The 18,228-nt window shown below is 33.5% G+C and overlaps 1 protein-coding gene across 2 annotated transcripts; it reads left to right on the forward strand.

The window, feature by feature from the left end:
- Positions 1-1,078: 1,078 nt before the first annotated feature.
- LOC131933206 (ubiquitin conjugation factor E4 B) lies at positions 1,079-17,877 on the forward strand. Of its 2 annotated transcripts, none has more exons than XM_059290003.1 (26): positions 1,079-1,191; positions 3,298-3,442; positions 3,831-3,888; positions 4,096-4,165; positions 4,397-4,547; positions 4,982-5,102; positions 5,652-5,793; positions 6,242-6,342; positions 7,004-7,118; positions 7,527-7,667; positions 7,770-7,886; positions 8,008-8,106; positions 8,511-8,624; positions 8,718-8,807; positions 8,945-9,050; positions 9,408-9,646; positions 10,090-10,217; positions 10,686-10,784; positions 11,104-11,339; positions 11,684-11,810; positions 12,027-12,171; positions 12,622-12,756; positions 13,661-13,852; positions 13,977-14,151; positions 14,665-14,811; positions 14,908-17,877. In XM_059290003.1, exons 1-26 carry the CDS (start codon positions 1,168-1,170, stop codon positions 14,964-14,966), a joined length of 3,276 nt encoding a protein of 1,091 aa, XP_059145986.1. In that variant the 5' UTR covers positions 1,079-1,167; the 3' UTR covers positions 14,967-17,877. The 2 variants fall into 2 exon arrangements, with proteins under 2 accessions (XP_059145986.1, XP_059145993.1); XM_059290010.1 differs by having other exon boundaries at positions 3,834-3,888.
- The last annotated feature ends 351 nt before the right edge of the window (positions 17,878-18,228 follow it).

The following is an 18,228-nucleotide window of genomic DNA, read 5'->3' on the forward strand; positions in this document are numbered from 1 at the left end:
GTTTCTGTGACTTTTATGAAATGCTAGGAGGTCAGCACTATGCCCAGCCGTATTTACTTCCTCTAACGTGAGCCAGGTACCCATCAGAGCTAGGTGGACTCAGGGACGTTCAAAAGACTCAAGAATGGGATCCTATATAGCAGAGGCGTAGAGACCCTTCCCAGCGCCCGGGGACAAACTTTTCGATTTGCACCCCCCCCCCTCAAGATTTCGATTTCCACCCCCCACCCCCCTCAAACTTTCGATTTGCACCCCCCCTCACCCTTTCGATTTATTTTTCCAACCCATTTTGACGCCCCCTAAGGTCGGCGCCCGGGGACATATGCCCCCCCCCCCAACCGCGCTACGCTACTGCTATGTAGTATGACCTACATATAAGCTCTGTTTATTGCTGTCGATGTGTGGGGTTGCAACACGACAAGTGAAGCCAATGTAATTCGTTAGTCTAATTAATTTTATAATACACTACAACAGTCTTTTTAATTTAAAAAAAAAATAGTTTTTTACAAATCTTGTATTGCTAGGTATTGACAGAACAGCAAATTTAGCAATACGATACTACTAATCAGGCTTTTTAAACCTGCTAATTAATAATTTAGTAGTGACAATACAGTTTGTCTTTTTTTTTTTTTAATTATGGCCTTATCTCTTGTGTCTTGTCTTGTGCAGTGTTTCTTTCAGACCTCTCCATTGCCCACCTGCCACCCGCACGAAATAAAGGAAATAGGCCTATATAGTGTAGGCTTATATTGAAATATCCAGAAATTTGTAGGTCCTCCAAAGTTTCACTCACTCACATCTTTTTGCCCCCCCCCCCCCCCCCCCCCCATTCCACCAAAGAAAATTGTCTTATGAAACGCTATTTTTGATAGTTGTTGATCGTATTTCTTTTAAATAAGTATTTTGTGATTAGCTTGGATGTTTATATGTAATTTGTAAATGTAATTTTTAAAAGTATCTTAAAATAAATTTTGATTGCTTTTCTTGTTTGTTTGTTTGTTGTTAAAACATAAATTAAGTAATGTGCTAAAATAACTTCGTCAAAATGGTAGCTAGATGACTTGGTAGATTTGATTTCAGCTTAAACTAAGGAAAATAAGAACAGATGATCCGCAATAAGAAAGCTACGTCATAGTCAATAAGCAAGGCAAAATCGGAACATAAAGAATGAGTGAGCTAACACCAGATGAAGTAAGATCATTAGTTCACAAACTTACTTTAACTTCTAGATATAGATCTATAGAAACTCACTGACTATTTAGTAAATATTTTAAAAAAAGGAATGTGATACTACGACTAGAGAAATCTAGATCTCTAGATCTAGTCTAGAAATCTAGATCTTCTAAACTTACAGTCAGTTACAGTGACTTACAGTACACTACTGAGTTAGAGTACTGACTGATTAAATGATTAATTTAATACTAAACTACTGAACTACTGATAATTATTAATTAACTCATTCATTAGGCCTAATTTTTAACTCTTATTCTTAACTTCTTAAGTAATCTTAAGTCACAATTCTTAAGTCTTAAGTTTTAGTCTTAACTTAAAATTAAAACTACCAAATAAAAAAACTCAGACAAGTGAAAGTTTTATTTTGTGTTGTTTTGTCAATGTTACGATGTAGATTAGATCTAGATTTTAGATCTAGAATCTAGATCTAGATTTTTCTAGTCACCAGTCTAGATCAAGTTCTAGAATCTAGATTCTAGGCCTATTGTTTTACAAAGTGACTACTCGGAAGAAGATTTTTCTCCCCAACGTCTCCACTTAGTCTGCATGCGCAGTGACCTATGGCTATGGTTAGGGCTAGAATTAGGGTTAGGGATAGTGTTAGGGTTCTGCGGTTGTAAACACACACATGCACAGTACCATCGAAAACATTGCCGCGATGGCAAGTCGTAGTTTCTCTCCATTGCGCATGCGCATCTTTTTCCGGCTAGCATCGGCCATTTTTTTAAACAATTGAATTGACAATTAGATTAGAATGATTAGTGCCCTAGTTCAAACATTAATAATTTAATAATGTTATTGTTGCTGAGACTCCAACATTGGTCCTAGAATCTAGTCTTATCTATATTTTCTATAGGCCTATCTATAGCCTAGTATATTCTAGATTAATCAGTCATAATATCATAATTAATAGGCTGTCAGTAGGCCTATATATTATTAGTATATGTAGGCCCTAAATATTAGTAATTAGGCAGGGTTTATATTTTTCTCTTATAAAATATAAAACAAGATCTACTCCATCAAGAATCTAGAACTAATCTAGAGTTTGTAAGCTACCTACATTTTTTTACGATTATGGATTAGATCTAGATTTCTAGACTTAGATTAGATTCTAAATCTACCATCTAGTCTAGATCTAATAATAATATATGTAGTATTCTAGTTACATTCTAGATCTAGTTTGTGAATTCACTTTCACAAAAGGCCTCAACATTTTGATTAGGTGTCCTGCTAAGGCAGTAAGGGGTAATTCCTGATCCAACTGTCAAACCGCGCCGCTGGCGCCCCAGCGGCCATGTGGCCGGGGTATCTTTTTTAAAGAGCGTCCTTCTCTAGATGACCAAATCAAACCAGGGGCAGCATCCCTGCAGTAGTGCACCTGCCAGTGATGCCGCTGAGCCTGTGGTGTCGTTGGGGGATATTCTACCTCACCTTATGTTATCAGTATTTTAGAAACAGGAAAAAAAAGTACAACTTCCTGATATCGAAAAGTCACCCAAAATTTGAGAGTAATCCAAATAGTGTTCTAACAGAAATAAAGTACTACTTCTGATTACTAGAAGTCGTTGAGAATCTGACAGATACCTTTGCATACATTCTAATACTTATATTTAAATTATCGTCCACCTAGCTTGAATGGTACTCAAGTTTTAGGCTTTTAAAAAATGAAGTAGAGTCAGTACCACTTTACGCCACTTAATAATAACTTAATGACATTGGAAATCACTAAAAAGTAGATGAAAATTTTTTTGGCCTAACTGAAATGGTAATCATGTTATAGTGTTTACATGCACACTGACCGATAGGATTGAAATTTTTCAGGACCCAAAAGGTTGTAAAACGTCCAAATTTGTCAAAGTCTCAATTAAGATTTTTACACGATTACAATACATATATATCTCGTATACAATAAAGTAGGGAGGTGTAAAACTGTCAAAATATCTGTTAATTATAATTAGTAATTCCTCTATACTGTGTATACAGGAAAGTAAATCGCTCTACCTCTGAAATATGCGATTCCGTATGCCATTCTTGATGTTTCATGCACTAATCTGTTTGCTCTAGATTCGCCGAAGACGGCTTGCTCGTCTCCAGCTTCAAGGAGCCTCTGGTAGCAGTACACCAGCTATCACAAGTGGGGATAATTCAGCCACAAAACTACAGCCAGAAAAACATAAGCATATAAGTACACCATCTCCAAATGGAGCAAGTTAGTATTTATTTGTGCCTTTTTTTTTCTCTTTGGATCCTTTGACTAATGTACCTACATATTAAACAAGTAGAACCTTCTTCAGTTAATTACTTCCTACAGTAGCATAAACTACAGAGACCTATAAGTATTTTTTATGTGGAAGGTTGATGGTGAATTTATTATCCGAATAAATAGTTAATAGGTTTAAATTCTTGTCAGTTATTACTGGACTATTAACAATATTTACGTGGAAATGTTTTTGAAAACGATATATTATTTAAGCTCTAGTTGTTTTGTATCCATTGTTATACAATATGATAAAGATAGTTCCCTATAAGTTAAAATAATGGGGTTTTTTTTTTCTATTTTAATCATGGATTCTTTCAATTGTTCATATTAACAATAGCAGGTATGGAAGTGGATCCTTCTCAAGAAAGTACACTGGATAGTCAGAATGAAAAATGGTATGTTGCCTTTTTTCACAGAATAAAGTTATATATCTAGCAGAACTTTGGTATCTAGCCGATTTTGTGGTCTTCAGATACCACAAACTAGTCAAAAGTTGTTTAGCCTGTTTTATGTTGATTCTGGAATAGATTCTTTAGGGGATGATTTAAGCAAATGTTTTGATCCACTGTTATCTTAAGTTTATGTTTTAATGTACTTTACAGTCAGCTTGATGTTGATTCTGGTATAGAAACTATGGAAGTAGATGACCACCCTGAACCTAAAAGAAAAAGAGTAAGTTCCCTTTTTTATAATATTTCATTGCATTACCTAATGAAGTTTAGTTGTGTATATTATAAACTAGTTACATTTATTTCTTGGCTGTATAGTAATATATGATTTTTAAAATTTTGTGATGCTAATTTTTGTGAATACATAATCAATCTGTATCAATCCTTTTTTTCTGTCATTTTGTGAAAGATTCTGACCAATCTGTTTTTAAATTTTTGACATAATTTTCCCCAGAACGTAAGTGTGGGGTCTGAGGCAAGTGAGGATCAAGTAAAAAAGGCCTTATGTAGAGTATTTGCAGTTTCATGGTCAGAGGAGTACAGTAGAACAAATAATGTTTTACATCTCAGGGAATTGGCTGATGTAGCTGCAGCTTCTTCAACAAGTGGGTTGGCCAACAAGTTCTTTTAATTATTCTAATTAACATGTTTGTAGGAAGTATATCAGGCTGTTAAAACAAAATTATTTCAAGTCTCATCAGACTGTATCAGGCTACCTTTGTGTTAGCATTGCTAACCAAACCATGACTCAAAGAGCATTCAGAAAATAATCCTGCTTTGTCTCAATTGTCCTGCTGGCATTTTTTAATAGCTGTTACGTCTGTATGTTCAATTATAGTTTATAAGCTCAGTGAACAAAATAATTACCACTTCTATTTTTAATTATATCCATCACAACTATAATTGCTCTTGTGCATGATTGACATCACCATTCATTAGTTTTTTTAGAAGTTTTAAAGGATTTGAATTTACTTTAGTACTGCTAAGATTCCATAGGAAGACTGTTTTCTTAATGAAAGATTTTCTTCATCTTTGGCAGAACCAAGTGATATCCGAGACCTTATTAACCAGATGGTTATGGAATCTGTTCTAGTTTTACAAAGTTCTCAATCTAACACAGCCAGCGCTGAGAAGTCACCTCCTCATGTTAATGACATTGGGTAAGTTGACACTAAGTGCCATTGTTTAATGGGTAACCCTTCCAGCTGGGCATAGTGCTGACCAAGCCATCCCTCCATATGCGGAAGTCAAGAAACATAACTAAAGTTTTATTTATCTTTACATTTTTTACTTTGACCATCTTGTTATTTGTCATGCTTCTCTCCGTTAATGATTATTCTACAGACCAATTTAAAAACTTGGTAAATTTTACCATGAATGTAATTTTGACAGTAAAATATTCTTGTCTTCAAATAAATTGTCTTTGGTATTTGGTTAGTTTGAAAGTTTTTATAGAGATTTTTATTAGTTTGAAAGTAAACATAAGTGCTTCATTAATTTGTAATAGAATACTGTAAATTACTACACTACCAGGGTTAAAATAAACATTTACCATTAGTACAAATCTAAAAAAAAAACTATACTTATCTACCAAATACTTTTTTCCTAATTAAATTATCAAAAAAGGTAATAAAACACGACTGTTTTTGCTGTCCCAATTAAGTATGCCAGAGTCCTTCATTTATCTGTCGTTCCCTTAACATCCACAGTTGCTGGCAAGGAACAAATTACATCAGTTGTAGAGAATTCAGCAGCAAGATCACTGTTCCATCATCACCAGAACTAAACATCCTCAAATACTTGATTGATTGCTATGATAGAGTGGCCATCGAGGAGAAGAACTCACCAAAAGTAAGCCATTGTTGTGATCTCAGGCTAGATATTTAGCTGAAATTTTTTATGCATTATTTAAGGTTCTGGAAACTTCATACAGTGAAATTGAGAACTTGAAAATAGGATACTGATCATGGTTTACAAAAACATTTTCTTACATTATGTCCACTTTGGAGACAGCCCTATCATATGGTAGAGTGTTCGACTGCTCACCCGGAAGTCTACTGTTCTGATCCCAGGCTCCAGTCCCTGAGTCCACCCAGCTCTAAAGGGTACCTGACTCACATCCAGGAAAAAAGCTGGCTTGGCTTAAAATTGATAACAATCCCTTCATATGCCAAGGTCACTGAAACAGGGGGAAGTCTACTTTACCTGCCAAGTGGGCCCTAAGGTTTGAAAGAGTACTCTGCTTTTTTTTAATTAAAGATTCTGAAAGTATAAAAATGTGTTGTTTACTTTCTTCCAGAAAACCAGCATACCACCCATGAGTGATGCCTTGTCTATTGCAAGAAACCAGTGTGTCTGTTACTCCTCCCTCACTTTACAAGGTGTCTTCACTCAGTCCAGGTACATGTTTCAACTTCTTTAGATTTTTAAGTCTTTACATAAACAGACTTTGTCACGCTTTGTTTTTGTAGTGTTAAAGAAAACAGCACTATGTTTTGCATATTACTTCTTCTTCTTCGTTCTTAATTATTAGTGTTGAAGGGGATCGAGATTTATCTGCCAGTGGGTTTGAACTCGAGACTTTTTTCGAATTTATCAACCATGAGCTTTTTGCCGACTTGACCACGCCTCCAACACAATTAAGCGTTACGTGTCAACTGGTTATGCGCCATTGAGGCCATTGACTCCGATTTCAGCCTGCTTTTCTTTTTGGATTTGCTTCCATAGCCTTTGTCAAACCAAGAACAAGCTACAAGGCAGCAGTTGTTTGATTTTGGAGTTGTCTCTCCTAGAAGAGTGGCTGTCCCCAGCTAACGAGCCTCATCTGCCCGAGGGTTCGAACTCGAGACTTTCGGTTTAGCAACCATGAGCTTTACCGACTCGACCACGCCTAAAATTAAAGTGTTATATTTTTTTATTTAAATAAACAGTTAGTATTATTTTTTTTAACCAAACAAAGTATCATAACATGTTTTTCATACACTTTATTTATCTGGACCTATTTACTGTGCAATTTGTATGAAACTTTTGTTGTTTAAATGCCACCTTTTCTACCCAACAGGTCAGCAACAGGATACTCTCCCCTCATTCCATTTCTCCTATCACATAACTTAGCTCGAGGTTTTTTGTCAGAACTTGTGCACACATTTCACCAAGATACTGCAACTTTACACAAAGTAAGGTTTATTTCAATTGTGGGAAGAATTTAACTCAGATGTGTTTAGAATAGAAAACTTTTTTTTATATATAAAATTCATTGCTTTTCGGAATAAAATTTTTTTTTGTGGAATGACATTTTATCATTGCTTTTTTAAAGACAACTAATTGAAATTTAAAATCAAATCCTAAACTTTTTGCATGGATCTAGAATAACTCTTAGGTGAAGATTGAGATTATTAAAAACTAAACACAATAGTAAATAACACCTGGGCCTTGAGGAGAAAAATATCAGTAACTTAGACTAACATGAATCTATTATTTTTATAATATTACCTTAGTTTTAAGCCTATGCATTTTTATAAAAGTAAGTTTAATAGTGAGATAAGTTACATCTTTTTAAATACTTTATTGTTATATTATAACAGATTTTCAGCCCAATTCTCCAATACCTGTCCCGCTATATTGCTACACTTGGACTAAATACAGACAAATACCGTGATCCACTAGCAGTGATGGTCGAGCTAACCAGCATAAAGACAGCCAATTGCCGTCCCATTTGTAATTTGGTAGGAATATTGTGTTGTTTGTTTCATTTCCCTGAGGGTCGAGTTTTTCATGTGAACTGAATGTTGTCTATGATTTGACTAACAAACAAAATTAATTGACAGATTATAGAACAACCTAACTGGCTGACAGAGCCAGTCAGCCAAGCTGCTGGCATGGAAGTTGAAAAGTTAACTCTACTTGGACCTTTTCTTGGGCTTTCTGTATTTGCTGAAGATGATGTGAGTAATCCTTAGTCATAGTTGATTGTTGTTTTAAATCTGGAACAGTTATTCAGCATTTGCTTGTTTATTTTATACACAGATGTCAACACTGTTTTCATTTTCTTCCTGCTTTATACAGGTGAAAGTAGTTGAAGAATTTTTCGCCAATCATCACATGTCACAGGACAATGCCTGGGCAATATACAAATCTTTAATGGGCAGTCTGGAGGATGTTAGGGTCAGTGTATTAGCCTCAGTTTTGTTGAAAAGATTGGTTATGTTTTAACTTGTGTGTTTTTTAAGGTTCGATAACTGCTGAAAAATGGCATGTATTCTTTTAAAATGATGATGTAAAAGTATATTGATTGATCAGGCAGTTTAAGTATTATTATGAACATTTGAATTTGTAATTAATTTTAAATACCAATGTTTAAGAGCGGTCTCATAATTTTTAATTACTTTCTAATACTAAACTTATAAAAATATTGCTATAATCTCTTTGATATAGCACTTTTAAAATTACATTTTTCCTTAAAAAATAACAGTTTTATATATTATATGATAGTTTTTGCTCACTGTATTAACTGTATAATAATTTATATTTAAAATAATAATTATGTTTTGTTTCTGTCATTTATTCAGAGTAATTGTTTTCAAATAATCCACAACATGCTGCTCAATTCTCCCACAAGGGAAGCCACTCTTAATTTAATTTCCAAAGTCTTGGATAGAAATGCCAAACGCTCCCAAATTCAGGTAAATTTTAAAACAGTATTTATATAGGCAATCATTTTTTTATTTCTATTGTTGTAACGTCATTTGAAATACTCGGAATGTTTGTTTTTACAGTTTGATGAAAGATTTTTAAGTGGTGATGGCTTTATGCTGAACCTGATGTCCGTCCTACAAAAACTCTCAGAAAAAATTGACTTAGACAAGGTAGTGACTTGTTTTTATCTTTCAAGTTTTGTCGCCCATGATGGTTAAAGTTTAAATCATATTTACAAATGTGCTTTGTACCCGTCAAATATGACTCTTAAGCCCTGATTGATGTGATTTAAACAATTATTTTTCAGATTGATATTTATTATCCATTCCATTGTACAAAACGTCTCAGTCTTCAAAACAAATCACGCATGCGCTTCACAGAAAAGGAGGTGGAAGAGTGGAGTCAGCAAAATTGTAAGTTGACATGTATTTTCTCTGTCCGGTGTTTCTTTTTGTCACTTATCACCTTCAGAATTTTGTGCATGCTAACTTTCAAAACTTTGTCCTTAATACTGCAGTTAACAAACAACACAGTGTATGTAACTTTTGTACTTACAGTGCTGTTATGAAAATTGTGTGTATTTAAACTTATAATGCAGTTATCAAAAATTTGTTTATATTAACAATGTATTTACAGTGCTTTTATGAAAATCTTGTGTGTGTGTAATCTTTATACTTGCAGTAGTTATCAAAGTTGTGTGTATGTAAACTTTTTACTTACAGTAGGCTACAGTTATCATAATTGTATGTATGTAAACTTTGTTCTCACAGTGCAGTCATTGAAAGATCAGCAAGAACCCAAGTTTGCCACAGAATGCTTCTTTTTAACCCTCCACTGCCACCACCTAGCCATTCTACCAGTCACGCGCAAGTACCAGCGCCGCCTGCGAGCTATCCGCGACCTGCACCGCCTGATCTCTGACATGGAGGCAGCTGAACCCCAGTGGAAAAACCTGCCCACTGCCGGACGCAGCAGAGAGCAGCTGAAACGTTGGAAATCCCAGTACCAGGTGAGTCTAAGTGGATTAAAAAAATAATCTAGATTTGATCCTTGTGACAGTGTTGGACAAATATTATTTGTTATTTTTGTAGGGTATTTTTATTTTGTGGCTATTACTGGCCAATATTCCTAACTCGCCAAACATGAAAGGAACCTGAATATGATACTGTATTACCTTACCGGCATTTAGTAAATTTTCACTGAATTGTTACTTTTTAACATATTGCTAAATAGACATGTTTTTGCACTGCAGAAAAAAAAAAGTTGGTTTGGAAAAATATAATGCTTTGGAAGATATTACATTGGTTTTTGTATTTTAATATCCCTCACACCTGTAAATGGAACGCAAAACATTTTTTGACCCCCTCGTCTTAGTTTCCCCCCTCCCTTGTCAGTATTTCTAGTACAAACCACCATGCCAACCGTGTGTATAATAATGTTGTTGTGATACAGAGACTCCAGAAGAGCAAAATGTGTGCAGATGCTGGAGTGTTGGACAAAGATATGCTGTTGAGGTGTTTGTCTTTCTATACCCGTACAGCTGATCTCTTGATGAGAATAGCCGACCCTGAAAATAGATGGTAAGTGATGGCGGCACACTATGTTACATGAATATGCAAGTAGGTATGTTTGTGAAACTGACCCTTTGAATATATGGTGAGTGTCCGTAGTAGGTTGCCTTGGTAACTATGTACACTGACCTAGTGAATATGTGGTGTATGATGAAGTAGTTTGTTGCAGAAACATTCATCTTTTAATATTCCATCATACAATTATAAGAAGTGTTTCAAATAAACAAGGCATACATTTTTTTTATACATTCTAATTGTTAGATATATGCTTTTTCACCTTAAATAAAAAATCCTTCCAAATTCTTATTATATGCCTAGTAGACTATAAAAACAGACACCATTAACTCTGGAATTTGTGAGCCCATTTTTATTTCCTTCAGGTGACCCAGACCAGAGTGTTCTAAATAAAGTTGTTACACAACTCAAAGTTTTTAGCTCACTATCTAAAGTATTCAATCTTTTTTTTCCTCTTTTCAGCCAAGAAGTGCCACTTCCTGAAAATGTCCCAGGCTATTTCTCAGCTCTACCAGAGTTTTATCTGGAAGATATGGCTGACTTCATTCTTTTTGCATTGCAGTAAGGAAATGAGAATCTTTAATTTTACTTTTACACTAAGTGCCATTGGTGATATTATTTAATCCAAGAACTTCAAAAATGTTTGATGTGTATCACTAAACCAAATTGAGAATCTTTAGTTAATTTAGGTTTTTGCTAAACCTGAAAGAAAATTTTAGATTTTTATAATTTTGTAGCTATTTTAGATATTACCAGTATTATGCATTTGCTTTTAAAGATTTTAAAATTACCCCCTGCTAAATAAAATATTTTAAATGTATACCAGTTGTATTTGCTGTGGTATTTTAATTTGAAATCTAACTTAATCAACAATTTTTAGATATATCCCAGGGGGCCTAGTGGAGGCTGAGCACAAGCAGATGAGCCGCCTTGTCCTGGTGATGTTGTGCTCCCAGAACTACCTCCGCAACCCTTACCTCACTGCCAAGCTGGTGGAGGTGCTTTTTGTGCTGCAGCCCAGCATCCAGCCCAAAACTGAATCTCTCAACACTGAACTTCTCATGTCTGAGGTGGCCATAAACAACCTTGTTCCCTCACTCATGAAATTCTATACTGGTGAGTACGCTCGTTAGCAGTTTGCTTTTTAATTGAGTAATTGTTAAAAAATTATTTCATTACTTAATTGGAAAGGAAATCTTTGTTTTGAAATGTAATGCTTTAACTGTTTTTTCTTCTTTTATAATTTAATAAGTTTAACTGTTTTCAATTTTTTTGTACTTTCAATTAATGAATATCAGGGAATAAGCAATGGTAGAAAATAAATGTGGAAATTGTTGATTCATTTTCTTACATAATAGTTACTCTCACAGTTAGAATATTTAAAAACTCTTTTTGCTCTTTTAGGATATCTAACTTTTCTTTTCAGCGAATTAAAAATAATTCTAAAATTGTATTTGCAGATGTGGAAACTACTGGTGCCAGTAGTGAATTCTATGACAAGTTTACTATCAGATACCATATTAGTATTATCTTCAAAACTATGTGGACAATGACATCACATCAGTTTAAGTTTATGGAAGAAGCAAGGTCAGTATCTTTAGGAACCTTTATTTTTAAATGTGAAAAAAAAAAATTCTGTTATTACATCTTCATTTTCTTTTTCATTTCTGGCAACAACTACACTAATTTTTTAATTAGGAATTTCAAAACCTTTTTTAAAGTTTCAAGTTTTCTTTTGTGAAAAACTATAGCACTTTGGTTTTGATTTGTGCTGATATCTGTAGCTTGTTTTATCCACTCCAGGTCTGGAAAACAGTTCATAAAATTTGTCAACATGCTGATGAACGACACAACCTTTCTGTTAGATGAAAGTTTGGATTGTTTGAAGCGAATCCATGAAATTCAAGATCTGATGGACAGTGAAGCCAAGTGGAATGCTCTGAACAAGGTGGGTGAAAAGTAACTTCAGCTTAGCTGGTTATTGGAAGTGAGAGGTTGTTTTTTTTTTTAGTACGGATTTTAATATTTCTTTCGCCTTCCTCCTAGTTACAGTTTTTACAAGTCTTAAGTTTACTAGTCTGCTGCTGCTTCGTTCTTAATTTTAGTGTTGGAAAGGATCCCCTCCAACACAATTAAGAATACGTGTCAACTGGTTATGCGCCATTGAGGCCATTGACTCAGATTTCAGCCGGCTTTTCTTTTTGGATTTGCTTAACTATTCCAATAGTGACATTTTATGCACAGTTACAATCAACACAGGCAGCTTGGTGTGGTCTGTTAAAAGCTTTATACCACATATATATTTTTATTTATATATGTGTTACTGCTTGGTAGAATATGAAAACTTGAAGAGGATTTTAATGTATTTGTATCAAATATCTCAGTACATGTGTTACAGGAGCAACAGCAGTCTAAAACCAGGCAGCTCTCTTCAGATGAGCGCCAGTGTAGAAACTACCTGACCTTAGCAACAGAGACTGTGGAGATGTTTCATTACCTGTCCACTAAAATTGTTGAACCGTTTTTAGTGCCTGTAAGTGCTAGTTATTTGTCTTGATAGTGATTCTATTTAGAACGAGAAAAATGGCCGTTGAGGAAGGATACAACAGGCGCTAGGCTGATAGTGCTGTCTCTTTTCTCTAAACTAAAACCACCACCCCCCCTTTGGCTTAAAACTTTATACTTTTTTCAGTAATAATCGTATGATTTAGGTGTAAGATTTCATTAACAGCCTTTCGATTTTAAAAATTGATCCAGTGTTGAAATAACAAGCTACCTTCTTAAGTGAATTAAGTTCTAATGTTGAAGTTCCCAAGTATTCAAATGAACATTAAGATTAACTACTTAAATATTTGTAAGCTGGATTAAAATTGATTCTCACAAGCTGCTTCCATTATTGATTACCTTAATACGTTATGTTGAACTAAAAATTGTTTGGTAGATTTTAAGCTGCAACATATTAGAAGTTTTAATTTCTTATTGTTGAAAAATATCATACATGCCAGAGTTTGAGGTGTTTTTTTCCCCCAAAACTGAATGGTTGGTGGGGGGTGCTTGTGAAAAAGGTGCTTAAGAACAAGTATATCCTGTACTTTGTTATGCCTTCAGCCCAAAAATATAATAAGCCATAATAATATTAAAAAATATAAGATAGTTCAGTTCAAATTTAAACCTTGAAAAGATCTGGAGTCTATTTTCCCTGTACCATCAACTACTGTCTCTGGAAATTTAACCCCAAAATTTAACTTTTGTCAGAAATTTCCCCTATACCCCTTAAACATATCCTTGTACAGAATTTCAGTTTCCCAGAAATTTCACTTTTTGTCCCCGTAATTTCACATGTGTCCCAGAATTCACCTTTTGCCCCAGTAATTTCGCATGAGTCCCAGGATTCACCTGTGTCCCAGGATTCACCTGTGTCTGTATCCATTCCGCAGGAGCTTGCTGATCGCCTGACAGCCATGCTCAACTTCAACCTCCAGCAGCTGTGTGGACCCAAGTGTAAGAACCTGAAGGTCAAGACCCCAGAGAAGTATGGGTGGGAGCCCAAGAAACTGCTCAACATCCTCACTGACATTTACCTGCATTTAGACTGTCAGGAGTTTGCTAAAGCAATAGCTAATGATGAGGTTTGTTGTTGGCAGTTGTTACTCTTAATATGTGTTTTGGTATTCTTAATTTATGCAGTAAAACATGAAAACTCAAAAAGTTATTTTCTTTTTTCTTTTACTTTGATATCCTGTTTTATATCAGAGGTCCTATCGCAAAGAGCTATTCGATAATGCCATTGACTGCATGATGAAGGCCTGCATCAAAACCCAGGAAGAAATCAACTCATTTTCAGAACTTCAGAAAAGAGTTGAGGCATTCCTTGTACAAAAGCACAAGTCAGAAATGGATTATGGAGATATTCCTGATGAGTTCAAAGGTGAATATTTTTAAATGCAGCCACCTGTCTAATTTAAGGAAAATTCTTCTGGCCTTTTTGTATGTTAGGTTCTTATATATTTTTTATAAGCTGTTGTTTTCTACTTCAGCATATGTTTTAGCGGGAACAGGGCATTACCCCCTCCTGTCAATTACCCCCCTCAAAGTAGGACATTACCCCCCCGGACACTGCTTAAAGTTAGGGTTAGTTTTAGGGTCAGGGCTAGGATTATGGTTAGTGTTATGGTCAACATAAGGCTTAAACCAATGTCTAGAGTTGGTTTTGTGTTAAGGCTGAGGTGAATTCTTAGGTTTTGGTATTTTCCTTAAGGTTAGGATTAAGGTAATGTATAGGTATAGAATTTGAGTTAGAGTTAGGATTCTAACTTGGGGGGGGGTAATGTCCTGTAGCCGTTTTGGCTCAGTCTAAGCTTATTTAGCAAAGTTTACTAGATTGTGTTTCTAATCTTTATATTTCTGTACCAACATAAATTGTTCTATTATAATTGGTCAGACCCCCTTATGGACACACTGATGGAGAATCCTGTGATTTTACCCAGTGGGACAGTGATGGACAGGGCTATTATCATAAGACATTTGCTGAACTCTCAAACAGACCCTTTCAACAGGCAGCCACTGAAGGAAGAAGAGCTTATACCTGGTATACTATCACCATTGTCTTTTTTTAAGTATTCTTTAGATTAGTTTAAAATCTTTGTTGAATTATTCTCAACTATATTCTTTTTATTTTATATAGCCATCGAGATGAAGCAGAAAATTGAAAATTGGCTTGCTGAAAAAAGGAAATCTGCTTAAATAGAATCGTCATCCATAGAATGCAAGTCTGATCAATTGGCTGCTATTGTCCATACCGGGTCAACGAATGTATTTTAAGAAATATATTCATTTCATCAAGTGCCCTCCCCTCAGTTGATAATAAATAATTTCTGCATTTGTAGGGAAAAACTGTCTGTTATAACTTATTGTTGTGCTTACTTTATCTTCATGCATTAATGTTAGTTGACTTAACTAAGTCTTTTTCAGCAAAACTGTAATTATATTTAACTTATTGAGATCAAACTCAGGTTCCCATGATAAAATTTATAATGGCCAGTGATTTATTCTCAAATCGTGCTAAGAAATTTTAAAATAAAGAAACCTTTTGAAAACCTGTTTTTGTTTAATATTCTTTGGTATCAGCACAACTGAAATTAAGACCTTAGTGTTTCATTTCAGAAATAATTTAATGTGGAAAGAATAAAGCATTGGATTTTATTAGATCAAAGTAGAAACTCAGTAACTAAGTCCTGTTCTCCCATTAAGTTCTGTGTTTAACTAAAAATTTGAGTTTGTTTTTGTTTGTTTATTTATTACATGTGGTGAACATATAACAGCTGTACAAGTTTCCCATATTTCTGTCCTGCAAAGTTTGTTTCCTTAAACTTAAAAATTTTAAATTTCAAATTGCTTGATCCTAACAAGAATGCTTCTAATTTTTATTTGATGAAGGCTTTTTGGATAATTCTATCCCCAACATACCAAGTTGAATATGATTTAATATCACAACATCTAAGTATTATTTATTCCAGTCTCCTACATATGCTGTGTTGCATTTTATTTTAAATATAATATTTAACCGTTACTCAAAAAAAAAGGCTTAGAAATATTAAGTAACAACAATTCTATTTTCTTAATTTAAATTTGGTATATGTTTGTGTCCCTGTGTAATCTGGTATTATAATGTATCTCATTAATTACATTTAAACCCTTGAGGGTTTTACATTGAGCCATTTGAATTGATTGAATGTTTGCCTCTCCATGTGTTTTAGTGTCACTTAGTATAAATGTTGTGACAGAAAGCCATTGGTATACCCCAGCTGAAACATGTTAGTGTACTCTGCATTGCTTTATGTTTTGTTTTTATATTGTATTTGGAGTTTGTTTTTTTTACTTGTGTTTGAATCATCATTCTGCTGGTCAAGTTTGACTTACCCCTGCATTCTGTTGGGCAACATGGAATGTTGGCCTTTGCATTAACATGCTATTCATTCTTAAATTTTGTTCAATTGTACATTTGTTTGATATAATGTTGCGCATATATAGAACTCTTTTTATGTCAATAGCAATTACGTATGTCCATATCAGTAGTTTAGATTAAAAAAAAATTGCATCTGCATTTATTTTACTAAAAGTTTTCTTTTTCCCCAGTTCTTAATTTTAGTCCTCTTCTTTTCATTTAGAATATCTCCCTACACTATCTCAATAATGTCAACAGTTACTTTTTTTATTATTTTAATAATAGTGTGTGTAATAAATAAGGTAAATGTATTTAATTATGAGGTAAATATTACCAGAAGAAAAAGCAAACACTTTTAAAGTAACTAACACACTATCAAAAGTAAGTGGTAAAATAATGGAGTTAATTCGCTCTTAGGACAATGGTGGTTGTGAAGCCTTCTTAAACAGCACTCGATTGTTGCACAATGATGACACTTTAACAGCAGATATACCTTGTAGGATGTGATGTGTTATGTATTTCTAAACCCAAAGCTGCCTCCATTCGTTTTTAAAATTTTAGAAAATAGTAGATTTTTATGACGTGTGACGCTTAACAAATAATTGCTGTTGATTATTAGTTTTTTACTAGTGAATTACATGCTGTAATAAGTGATGTTTTGCACATTTATATTATTTATTTTGTTTTTTTTTATGGTGAGTAAATAATATATAAGATTATCGAAGTCAACACTTGAACTGTTGTGTTATTGAAACATGCTATTAAGATCAATAATTCTATATTACTATAGACTGGTATTGTATCCTTTAATTAATAACCTGCTGTAGAACTGGTAAACAACAAACCAGTATGTACGTTTAACCTTCCTGATTGGTGCAAGCTCAACATATTTTATAATGGTTACACTCTATAGATGATTTTACCAATTAGGTATAGTAACAGTTTTTTTGTTTAATTTTAAAGTTTTTTAATAAAACATTTGATTACAGAATAGATAATATTTTTAGATAATATTTATTTAGATACCTCTAACATCATGTGATGTTTGTAAAAGTGTTAGCAATTTTAATCTCAAAATTCAACTTTTTAGATATAACAACAATCATACACATAACATAATTTAACAACTTGAATACACACAAAAAAACTAGATGTTAATATAGAAACTTCTTTGTGGATATGAATTTTTATAATAGAGTGTGTTTAGCCTATCAAGTGATTATGTACTGACATAAAGGCTAAACTTACTGTGCAATACACAATTACTAATTCTGTGTGCTCTCCAGCATTGCATTAGTTTTTATTTTATTTTTCTCACTACATGTTAATTTGTTATGGCATTCTTATTACAGTTTATAGGTTTCATTTTTACCCATCAATATCACGAGAACTGTAAATAATGTATTTTGCTAGTTTTTCATTGTATGTCTGTGTGTGTGCATATAAATGTATTATACATATGTATGTATATATATGTATGTATATATATATATATATATATATATATATATATATATATATGAATTATAGTTTGCTCTTGAAGAAAGCTATCATGAATTCATTTAAAATGGTTTGTTTGGTTTATTTCTTCACAAATCAATGTATATTCAACATCTTTTAAACATCATAGCACTACTGACAATGTAGTTAATGGTATTTTGGAGGCTGTTAACTACACTAAATTATAAAGTGTTTTGGAAAAGTTCAATAAATTAGTTCAAAAAAATATAAATGTTTTATTTCATTTGCTTTGGTTATTATTTAATTTGTAAAGACTAAATACATAAATGAAAAAATAGAAAAGATTCTGGTATTTTTTAATATGGTTAATTTTGATTTAGATCTACATCCTATGTAAAAAAAATGTAAATGCAAAGGTGTATGCAAGAACTTGGTACAAATAGTATTTCAACCTAAATAAACATGTTTCATAACAGTGTTAGATTTAAGAAATATACATTCAAACGGGAACAACGTTGCCATTTGGAAATTAGGAGTGAAATATCTATCTATATATATAATTCTCTTTTTGGAGACGTTAGAAAACAAGCTGTAAGCGCG

The sequence above is a fragment of the Physella acuta genome, unplaced genomic scaffold, assembly GCF_028476545.2.
Source record: "Physella acuta isolate Inbredline_101_S28 unplaced genomic scaffold, ASM2847654v3 ptg000106l, whole genome shotgun sequence".
Taxonomy (NCBI): domain Eukaryota; kingdom Metazoa; phylum Mollusca; class Gastropoda; family Physidae; genus Physella; species Physella acuta.